This window comes from Sapajus apella, unplaced genomic scaffold, assembly GCF_009761245.1.
Source record: "Sapajus apella isolate SASKATOON/1434 unplaced genomic scaffold, GSC_monkey_1.0 scaffold119, whole genome shotgun sequence".
NCBI lineage: Eukaryota > Metazoa > Chordata > Mammalia > Primates > Cebidae > Sapajus > Sapajus apella.
Window position 1 is genome coordinate 4,866,974 of NW_022437059.1, and position 11,917 is coordinate 4,878,890.

General features: G+C 42.2%; 1 protein-coding gene across 2 annotated transcripts in view; it reads left to right on the top strand.

Moving 5' to 3' along the window:
* Positions 1 to 295: 295 nt before the first annotated feature.
* Positions 296 to 11,917, top strand: part of SDHC (succinate dehydrogenase complex subunit C) — a 47,563-nt gene continuing 35,941 nt past the window's right edge. Inside the window, exons 1-2 of one of the 2 annotated variants that reach the window (XM_032260943.1) lie at positions 296 to 1,021; positions 8,979 to 9,035. In XM_032260943.1, coding sequence (XP_032116834.1) covers positions 1,002 to 1,021; positions 8,979 to 9,035 — 77 coding nt within the window. In that variant the 5' untranslated portion in view covers positions 296 to 1,001. The remainder of the gene's footprint in view (positions 1,022 to 8,978; positions 9,036 to 11,917) is intronic. The other variant, XM_032260942.1, reaches the window with a different exon arrangement.

The window sequence follows — 11,917 nt, forward strand, 5'->3', positions numbered from 1 at the left end:
ATGCAGAAATAAGTAAATTTGTGCTATTTAAATCCTGAAGTGCAGGGATTTTAAATATACATAAGATCTGAATATTAATATAATTATGTTTTTTGTAGTAATAAAACTAAAAATTTTTGTTCTGGGCTGTCCTTTTAACTCTTCTCCACCCTGCTCCCCACAAACCACTCAAGAACTTTTGCACTCTGTTCCCTTCCTTTCTCACTTGCTCTTCTTTCTTCAGTCTTGAGTGGTCGTCAGTTGATTCCTGTGCTTGGGGCTTGGGTTCCTATATATATATATAAATCAAAGCGTGTTCTCCCCCTCACTCCAGGTTCTTCTAACTGTGGGTGTCACCCACACAGCGTTGAAATAAGGAACAAGACAGCATTGTCCTCGGCTAGTGGGCGCCTGGTTCATGTGGCAGCTCAAACCCAGGAATTGTGGGGTCTGATCCAGATGGTTAGACGAGGCTCCGCGTTCATGGGAATGGTGGTCCGCAAGGTCTTCTCGAGGCCCCTTTACACACTCCCCAACTTAGATCACAATTTATGTATCTCTCCGGTTAAAGCTTCACATTAGAACAGGAAGGAGCCCAAAGTATCTTTTTTCTTGGGTGTCTGAACCGGCCAACCACGACGTTTTCAGGCCGACCTAGGAGGGAGAGGGAGTACAACAGACAGCTAAGCCCTTAAGGAAGGCTCTAAACAAGTCCGGCGCTCGCTGTTCGGGAGTGGGATACAAAAGGAATATGCACGCCGGTGGAACATAGACTGCAGATTTTGAGCCAGCGGCGTTTCTGCCGAAATCCTGGCAAATTCCGGTAGAAGTGAGCGGAAGGAGGCAGGGGAGGAGACCAAAGAACCAGAAAACAACCAGCAAACCATCTGCGGAGAGATGAGCGGAGACGCTCCGCAGCCTTCTAGAGACTAGTCACCTGACACCCAAACCCCGGCCCGCGCGCCTCCACCCTGCGGCGGCGGGGCAACCTGACGTCACTTCCGTCCAGACCGGAACCCGAGATGGCGGCGTTCTTGCTGAGGTGACTTTCGTGTGGGGCTGGGAGTTGGTGGCTGCGGCCCTCCGGAGACCTGAACTGGTCCCTCACGTTTTGCTGACAAGTGTTTACCCTGTGCCTGGGCGGGGAGAGGACCCATGGGTGTGGCGGCCAAACGCTCGCGAATCGTAGCGACCCGTTTTCCAGTCCCCCGCCAGCAGCTCCAGTGCGCTCCGTAGGGCTTCGGGGTCACTGACTCCCTATCGAGGGGCGCGCGGCTCTCGCCCCTTCTGTTTTCTCCACCTCCTCTAGTACTTCTTCCGCAAATTGCTCTCGTGCCTGCACCCAGAGCCGAGCTCTGAGAAAATAACGTCGAGGTCAGCCACCCACGGGTCCTACGATTTCGAGAGCGTATTTAGACATTTAGCTTCGGAGAGAGAGTTCCTGGTGTACTTTGCGTTTGCTTCTAATGCCGTCAAACACTGGCTGCTCCCGGCAGTAAGGGGCACGGTCAGCGTTCCCAGCGGGCCACTGGCAAAGGGTGCCTGGACCCCTACTGGGGTGGCGATTGGCATTAGCACCCAGGGCGGTCCTCTGCTGCCCCAAAGCAGTACAGGGGATTCATTTTTAGTGCATCTTTTAATTTGGGAGAGAAAGTGAGTGTCCCAGTTTTTCTCTAAAATATGAGTTAGTTGTCCAGAGAAATACCCTAGATTTTCTTTCATTCTGAACATTCTGCTATATAGGTCTCATTCTCTACTCAACCTCTCTACTCACAGCGACTAGACTAGCGCCTTTAGGCACTCCTGGTACAAATGCCAGTACAGTTTTGTGCCAGCCCTATTTTTGGAAATTATTTGTTGTGGAAAATTAGCTTCAATGCTATTGAGATTTCAATCCCTGATTTCCCCAAATGTGTTCTCATTTCTCTTTCCACTTCAGTCACCCAGTTTAAAAATAGAGGGACTTTGTTTAGTTTTTTTCAGTTACAAAATGATTCCTCTTGGAGTTGAAATCAGGGTTATCTTAATCCGTCATTTTCTCCCTGTTTTTCATCTCCATATGTGTCTTCTTTCTGAGGTATGCCAAGGCTTGTTTTTGCTAGTGCTGCCTCCTTTATTCCAGATGGTTTGACCATAATTGAATGGTTTTGAATTCTCTGATATATTTTGTTAGGGGCTTTTGGTAGAATTAACATTTCGTTTGAAATGATCATATTTGTCCCAAACAGTTCATTATAGGAGTTTTGGGGTTAGTATTTACAAGCTGAGGATCATTATACTCATTAAGTGTATCCATACAGTATCATTTGAGTTGTATAGCGCTGTCCATACTAGGATTCAATGCCAAGAAAGATGTATTTTTCATTAGTGGCAATCTGAAGCTCTCATGGGAAGGGCACCTCTATTTCTCATAAGGGCTTTTTTTTTGTTTTTGGAGGAGAAATGAGGAATTACATTTTTTTTCTTGATAGAAGTTTCCAGTCTAATTCCATTTTACCAGAGGGATCTGAAACTGTTCATAATGTTCTGATTTAACCTCAAAGGAAAATACCTTCTGAGAAATCCTAGGAGCTGGCTTCTAGTTCTACATTTATTTTGGACAAGTCAAGGTCATTGATTCTATGATTGTGGTTTCCTCATTTGTGTTGACAACGGCAATAACTTGGGCCCACTTAAGAGAAATATTGGTTAAACTTTTTTGTTGTTTTTTTTTTGGGGGGGGGGTCTTCTTTTCTGTTATTTTTATTTTTTTTGTGATGGAGTCTCACTCTGTTGCCCAGGCTAAAGTGCAGAGGTGCGATCTCAGCTTACTGCAACCTCTGCCACCCCGGTTCAAGTGATTCTCCTGCCTTAGCCTCCCGAGTAGCTGGGAATATGGGTGCCTGCCACCACGCCTGGGTGATTTTTGTATTTTTAGTAGAGACTGGGTTTCACCATCTTGGCCAGGCTGGACTCCTGACCTTGTGATCCACCTGCCTTGGCCTCCCAAAGTGCTGGGATTACAGGCATGGGCCACTGTGCCTGGCCTTTATTTTTATTTTTGGTTAAACTTTAAAAAATTTTTATTAATGTACTTCTAATTGGCAGTTGAAAATTGTATATATGGTGTAAAACATGTTTTGAAAAATCGTGTATGCTAAATGGAGCTATTAACATATGTATTGCATCTTTGTGGGGAGAACACTTGAAATTCATTCTTCGTGATTTTCAAGTACACAGTGCCTTGTTATTAACTATGATTAACAATAATCTAATAACGTAATAATTGTACTGTGTAGTTGTACAATAGATCTCTTGAACTTATTCCTCCTGTCTAACTGAAATTTTGTATCCTTTACCAATTCTTCCCATTCCCCCCATATAAATATGTTTAATGCTTGTCTAATTATTAGTTATCAGAGTATTGTATTGTCATGGTTTTCGAATATATGCTGTATATTTTGTATATTCCCTAAACAGTTCAGGGACCAGCCAGAGATGAACAACCAGCCAAGTAACAGAAACCATTGGCAATCAGTCAGGGAATGACTTGCCAAAGCCAAGGAGTCAGAGAACTAAGCTAAGGACAGCTAGGATTCTGTCTAACAATGTTCATGCTCCTTAAGCACAAAGTCACCAAGAGTCATTAACTATCTAATTGTATTAAATACTGTGTGTGAAATGCCTCTAAATATTAAGGTTTAACTCTCAATTTATGAGACTGCTTTTTTTTTGAGACGGAGTTTCGCCGTTGTTGCCCAGGCTGGAGTGCAATTGCGTGATCTCAGCTCACCGCAACCTCTGCCTCTTGGGTTTAAGCAATTTTCCTGCCTCAGCCTCCTGAGTAGCTGGGACTACAGGCACGCACCATGCCCAGCTAATTGTTGTATTTTTTTTTTTTGAGACGGAGTTTCACTCATGTTACCCAGGCTGGAGTGCAATGGCGCGATCTCGGCTCACCGCAACCTCCGCCTCCTGGGTTCAGGCAATTCTCCTGCCTCAGCCTCCTGAGTAGCTGGGATTACAGGCACGCACCACCATGCCCAGCTAATTTTTGTATTTTTAGTAGAGACGGGGTTTCACCTTGTTGACCAGGATGGTCTCAATCTCTTGACCTCGTGATCCACCCGCCTCGGCCTTCCAAAGTGCTGGGATTATAGGCGTGAGCCACCGCGCCTGGCCGAGACTGCTTTTTAAAATAAGCACATTCATTCACAAACTTTTTTCTTTCGCTTCTTCTATGTGTCAGACATTATTACATTATTATAAGTAGTGTTTGAATCCAAGGCCTGACCTTGAATTGAGACCAGCCTGACCAACATGGAGAACCCCATCTCTACTAAAAATACAAAATTAGATGGGCATGGTGGTGCATGCCTGTAATACCAGCTACTCGGGAGGCTGAGGCAGGAGAATCGCTTGAACCCCGGAGGTGGAGGTTGGGGTGAGCCGAGATTGTGCCATTGTACTCCAGTCTGGGCAACAAGAGCAAAACTCCATCTCAAAAAAAAAAGTACTATGGATCCAAACTATTCCAGTCCTGTCCTTGAGCTCAAAGTCTAGCAGGGAGATAAATAGATAAATAGATTAAACAATGTAAGAAATATTAATAGATATGAACAAGTGTGAGAGCATGGTAGATATAGCAAGTAAGGCTAAAGAAGTGGTGATCTTGCTATCCAGGAATTTTTTTTTTTTTTTTTAATTTTTGGGTCTTTTTTTTGAGACTGAGTCTTGGTCTGTCACCCAGGCTGGAGTGCAGTGGTACAATCTTGGCTCACTGCAACCTTTGCCTCCTGGGTTCAAGAGATTCTCCTACCTCAGCCACCTGCGTAGCTGGGATTACAGGTGAGTGCCACTATGCCCAGCTAATTTTTGTATTTTTAGTAGAAACATGGTTTCACCATGTTGGCCAGGCTGGTCTTGATATCCTGACCTCATATGATCCACCCACCTTGGCCTCCCATAGTGCTGGGATTACAGGCATGAGCTACTGTGCCTGTTGCTTAGGGGTTTTGAAGGATGAGTTTAACAGGCTCTGAGGGAGGCTGTAGTCAGAGAACAGCATGAGCAAAGGCATGTGGTCAAAAGGGGGTTTGCTGTATCTGGACATGATGTAATGTTCAGTGTGACAAATTAGAGGGGATTGAAAGGAATTTGTGGGAGGTTAGGTCCAGAGTTGGATTGGGCCACACTGTAAAGTGCATTGTTTGCCACAGTTTGGATCTTATACTGTAAGCAGTGAGAAATTAACTGTTAAAGATTTTTAGGCAGAAGAATGATGAAACCATTTTATTTTATTTACTTTTCAGTAAATTAGTGTTGGTGGTATTGAATCGTATGTAAGAGATTGGTGCTAGGGAGATTAGTTCAGGAGCTCGTGTTACAGTCCTAGTGAGAAATGAAGAGGATATAGATTATAGCAATGGATTGGAATGAAGCTTCCTAGATGTTAATGGTAAGGTTGGATGATTCCATGCATATATATGGGGTGAGAGAAAAGAAATCAAGGATGACTTAGGTTATAGTTTGGTAGTGGAGTGGTAATAATCATTAACCAGAACTTTTGTATACAAATTATTGTTCATCATGTCATTCAAGTTTATATATTAACTTTATATATTAATTTAACTCTGCTAAATATGCAAAAATCAGCCCGGCGTGGTGGGGGGCACCTGTATTCCCAGCTACTCAGGAGGCTGAGGCGGGAGAATTGCTTGAACCCAGGCAGCAGAGATTGCAGTGAGCCAAGATCGCACCACTATAGTCCAGCCTGGGCAAAAAGTCATATAATGTATGGCTATAATAAGAGAAACTCATTATGTTATAGTCACATCTTGTTTTGGACTAAATTTGGTATAATTCAATTTGATCACATAGACTTGACTTTGAATAACTTTTATTTTTTCCCAGAAATCAAATTTATTTTCAGTAGATGATATTCTTGTTACCACTGAGGGTTTTAAAGAGAAAGTGATGCAAATTCTAAAGACCGTGGGGAGATCAGTGATAATATATTACATATATATGTGGTGTTTTTTGGTTTAGACAATGCTTTCCTGTATGTTTTCTTGTGCAGTACACTCAGCAACCAATAAGGTAGGTATTATCCGTCTCATTTTATAAATGAAAACGCTGAAGCTCAATGACTCACTGAAGTTATACAACTTATTCTGAGATTTCAGTCTTGATTTTTTACTTTCTAATGTTATTTTTACATTACCTTTGCTGCCCCAATCCAGAGAAGAGTTTCAAAAATGATTTGAGCAGCGATTACATTTTGGGGAGACATGTATAATGCATTTAGAAGGGAGCAACAATAACTAGACAATCTAAGTTCTGGTTTGTCAGTTAAAAATACAGAGTTCTGTATATAACTCTGTATATAACTACTTTTGTCATATTTCAAATAAGGTTATGGCATTTGTACAGCTAGTTTCTGTGAGGGCCTTGTAGAAAGTTTACACTGATATTTGTCTGGGAAACAATAGCACTAGACAGAGAGGGCACGCCATAGATTCCAACCCACATCTGCAAACTCTTGCTGGGTAGCTGAGTGACTGGGCCTAGCCTGGTGTGAGGAATGCGTGCCCTGCAACTTCAGAGTCACAATTCAATTGATTGAAAGAGATTTGTTCCCACTTCTTTCTGGGAGCCTTGGGTATACAATGTCTGTATTCACCTCTTTCCTTCAAAGCTGTAAAGAGGGAAGAGCTGAAGAAGGAAGTTGGTTAGATTTTTTTTTCCTTCAAATAGTGGGCCCTCCTAGTGTACTAATCGGAAGCATACAGCTTTTGAAAAGTTTATGCATTTAATATCAATGGTGTGAGGGACATCATGAGCTTTTTCAGAAGATCATTAGATCTTTGTGAGATCTTGTATCCTCCTAGTGTCTTGCACATAGTGCATATGCAATAAACTTTTGTAGAATCGTATTTTTAAGTTTTAGTCTCAGAAATTCACTCTATTCACCTTCTTAAATGCTTTTGGAAAGATTTGATATAATGATGTGACTGAAGTGTATAATGGTCATGTGTTTTTCATAATACATGAACATCCCTTTTCTGAAAAGCTTGGGACCAGAAGTATTTAGGATTTTGGATTTTTTTCAGATTTTGGAATATTTGCATTATACTTACTGGTTGAGTATCACTAAGCTGAAATCCAAAATGCTCCAGTGTGCATTTCTTTTGAGCATCATGTCAAGTACTCAAAAAGTTTTGGGTTATGGAGTTTTCAGATTTTGAATTTTCTTTTTTTTTTTTTTTTTTTTTTTTTGAGACGGAGTTTCGCTCTTGTTACCCAGGCTGGAGTGCAATGGCGCGATCTCGGCTCACCGCAACCTCCGCCTCCTGGGTTCAGGCAATTCTCCTGCCTCAGCCTCCTGAGTAGCTGGGATTACAGGCACGCACCACCATGCCCAGCTAATTTTTTGTAGCTTTAGTAGAGACGGGGTTTCACCATGTTGACCAGGATGGTCTCGATCTCTTGACCTTGTGATCCACCCGCCTCGGCCTCCCAAAGTGCTGGGATTACAGGCTTGAGCCACCGCGCCCGGCTCAGATTTTGAATTTTCTAGAGTAGGGGTGTAAAACCTGTATTGTGTAAACTTTGGATCAGTGAAATTCTCCTTAGATAGAGTGCCTGGGCACGTCTTAGTTTTTGACTTGAAAAGCAATTCTGGCACTGGTGTATACATTTCAAAAATAACAACTTTTAAGTAGAAGACTTTCATGGGATCAGTAAAAAAATTTTTTCATTCCCATTTTTTTGCATATTATTATAATTACATAAAAGACTTTTTGCCTTTTAATTTTTTTTCTCATATGGATTTGCAATCCAATGAAAGACTTTTGAGTTGAAATCTTCACTCAGGTTATCTGGAGCTTGATTGATGTTAGCTTCTGAAATGACCTAGTTTAATATTTAGGATGCCCTATTCACAAACCCCTTGCAGTCTTCAACCTTTTTTTTTTTTTTTTTTTTTTTTTTGAGACAAGGTCTAGCCCTGTCACCCAGCCTGGAATGCAGTGGTGTGATCTTGGCTCATTTCAACCTCTGCCTCCCAGGCTTAAGTGATACTCCCACCTCAGCCTCCAGCGTAGCTGGGACTCTGGATATGTACTACCACACCCAGCTAATTTTCGTATTTTTTGTAGAGATGGAGTTTTACCGTGTTGTCCAGGCTGGTATTGAACTCCTAGGCTCAAGTAGTCCACTGGCCTCAGCCTCCCAAAGTGCTGGGATTATAGGCATGAGCCACCGCACCTGGCCCAGCCTTTTAAATTCATCCATTTGTAGCAGGTTTCTGTTAAAGCTAAGCTATACGCTTGCAGTTACCAGTGGGATTATTCTGTTTTTGTTTTATTTTGTTAACTCTGTCTGTTATACCTCACCTCCTATAAGACCTAGCTTTTAAAAAATCACTATTTCTCTGTTGAACATTTCCAACTCTAATTATTCTTATTCTTTTATCTTGTATTATTTGTGTTTTATTAAAACTTTATTTTGCAGCCAGGCACGGTGGCCCCCAGCACTTTGGGAGGCTGAGGCAGGTGGATCACCAGGTCAGGAGATCGAGACCATCCTGGCCAACATGGTGAAACCCTGTCTGTACTAAAAATACAAAAATTAGCCAGGCATGGTGGCACGGGCCTGTAATCCCAGCTGCTTGGGAGGCTGAGGCAGGAGAATCCCTTGAACTTGGGAGGTGGAGGTTGCAATGAGCTGAGATTGCACCACTGCACTCCAGCCTGGCGACAGAGTGGGACTCCATCTCAAAAACAAAAGACAAACTTTATTTTGCATTTTTAGGTAACATTTCTGATTATTTTCAAGTTACTTAGAGTTGTAGCTTTTCAACTGGAAAATGATATCAAGGACACTGATACTGTCATTGTTTTTATCTTATTGTTAATCCATCCCTTCACCCCTAAGTCTAATATAGTACAAAAATAGAAGTTGATACACTAAAGTTAATCTCTAAATGTATATTGATTTTTGATTCTCTTGTCTTGCAGACACGTTAGTCGTCATTGCCTCCGAAACCACTTTAGCCCTCAGCTCTGTGTCAGAAAGTAAGTTTCTAAGTCTGGAGATTATTATTTTTTTTCCCTTAGGGAAAAGCAATAGATTGTTGACTTAGATTTGGTAGATATGTATGAAAGTGGGCAGTTGTAGACAGTTGACTGAAATTTAAGTAATTGTGGTCACTTTATTGTTTGTGTGTATGCATGTTGTTTTTGAGACAGGCTCTCACTCTGTTGCCTAGGCTAGAGTGCAGTGGCACAATCAGAGCTCGCTGTAGCCTCGACTTCCTCAGCTCAGCTTCCTGTTGCTGGGACTACAGGTGTATGGTGTGCCACCATGCCTGGCTAATTTTTTGTATTTTTTGTAGAGACGGGTCTCGCCATTTTGCCCAAGCTGGTCTTGAACTCCTGGGCTCAAGTGATCCTCCTGCCTCGGCTGGGATTATAGGCATGAGCCACTGCACCTGAACTTTCATGCTATATGTTTATTCTCAGCCTGTTGATGTCAACAGTTGCCTTTATGTGACCTTTTAAAAATTTTTTGTTTTGGAAATATTTTATACTTTCGGAAAAGTTATAAGATTCTATATACCTTTCACCCACATTTGTCAGTTGTTAACATTTTATTGTGTTTGTTTATTACTCTTTTTCTGTATTTTAGATTATGCTATATGAAGTTTTTATTTTTGTAGGTCAAAACTGGTGGAATATTAATGACTTAGTGTAGTTTAGCCTAATATATATTTAATTATTACTATTTTCACTGAATGCTTTAAGAGTAAGTTTGAATATCATGACCATTTACCTCTAAATGTTTCTCCTAAGGATAAAGAAATTGTCTTACATAATGCAGTATAATTATATAAGCATAATTATCAAATTCAGGACATTTAACATTGATTAACTCTTATCTGATATACAGTTGATTTTCAGATTTTTCATTTGTCCCAAATAATGTATTTTATAGAAATACAATCAGCTGGGCACGGTGGCTCATGTCTGTAATCCTCACAATTTAGGAGGCCTATGCAGAAGGATCACTTGAGGCCAGGAGTTCAAGACCAGCCTGAGCAACAGAGAGAGACCCTGTCTCTACAGAAAATTAAAAAATAAAAAATTAGCTGAGTGTGGTGGTGTGTGCCTATAACCCCACCTATGGGGGAGGCTAAGGCAGGAGGATGTCTTGGGCCCAGCAGTATGAGGCTGCAGTGAGCTATGATCATGCCAATGCACTCCAGCCTGGGCAATAGAATGAGACCTCCGTCTCTATATTAAAAACAAGAAGGTCAGGTGCAGTGGCTCACACCTGTAATCCCAGCACTTTGGGAGGCTGAGGCGGGTGGATCACCTGAGGTCAGGAGTTCAAGATCAGCCTGGCCAACGTGGTGAGACCCTGTCTCTACTAAAAATACAAAAAATTAGCCTAGCATGGTGGCAGATGCCTGTAAGTAATTACAGCTACTTGGGAGGCTGAGGCAGGAGAATTGCTTTAACCCAGAAGGTGGAGGTTGCAGTCAGCGGAGATCGTGCCATTGCACTCCAGCCTGAGAGACAAGAGTGAAACTCCGTCTCAAAAAAAAAAAAAAAGAGCTGGGCGCAGTGGTTCACGCCTGTAATCCCAGCACTTTGGGAGGCCGAGGCGGGTGGATCACGAGGTCAAGAGATCGAGACCATCCTGGTCAACATGGTGAAACCCCGTCTCTACTAAAGCTACAAAAAATTAGCTGGGCATGGTGGTGCGTGCCTGTAGTCCCAGCTGCTCTGGAGGCTGAGGCAGGAGAATTGCCTGAACCCAGGAGGCGGAGGTTGCGGTGAGCCAGCCTGGGTAACAAGAGCGAAACTCTGTCTCAAAAAAAATAAAAATAAAAATAAAAATAAAATAAAAATAAAAATAAAAAAGAAAGAAAAAAGAAACAGTTCTCCATTGTCCATCCAGAATTTAACTAGGCTCACACATTGAACTTAGTTGATCTCTTTCTTTAGTATCCTATAGTCTGGAACTGTTGCTTAGACTTTCTCTACAGTCTTATGGCAGTGACAGTTTTTGAAGAATACAGGCCAGTTTTGTAGCATTCCTCAAGTTGGCTTTTTCTGATTCTTTCCTAATGATTAGATTTAGGTTGTGGTTTTTTGGCAGGAGTAATGGATGATGTTATATCCTCAGTACATCATGTCAAGGGCCATATGATGCCATATTTTACCATTATCAGTAATTTTTCCTTTTTTTTTTTTGTTGAGACAGAGTTTTGCTCTTGTTGCCCAGGCTGGAGTGCAATTGCACGATCTCAGTTCATCACAATCTCCTCCTCCTGGTTCAAGGGATTCTCCTGCCTCAGCCTACCAAGTAGCTGGAATTGCAGGGAGGTACCACCACGCCTGCTAATTGTGTATTTTTAGTGGAGATAGGGTTTCTCCATGTTGGTCAGGCTGGTCTTGAACTCCTGACCTTAGGTGATCTGCCCTCCTTGGCCTCCAAAAGTGCTGGGATTACAGATGTGAACCACTGCACCTGGCTTTTTTTTTTTTTTTCCCATTTATTTTATTGCATTTTAGGTTTTGGGGTACATGTGAAGAACATGCAAGATTGTTGCATAGGTACACACATGGCAGTGTGATTTGCTGCCTTCCTCCCCATCACCTACATCTGGCATTATCTCTCCCCTTGCTATCTCTCCCCAACTCCGCACCCCCCACCATCCCTCCCCTATTTCCCCCCAACTGACCCCGTGTGTAATGCTCCCCTCCCTGTGTCCATGTGTTCTCATTGTTCAACACCCGCCTATGAGTGAGAACATGTGGTGTTTGATCTGCTCTTCTGTCAGTTTGCTGAGAATGATGGTTTCCAGGTTCATCCATGTCCCTACAAAGGACACAAACTCATCGTTTTTGATGGCTGCATAATATTCCATGGTGTATATGTGCCACATTTT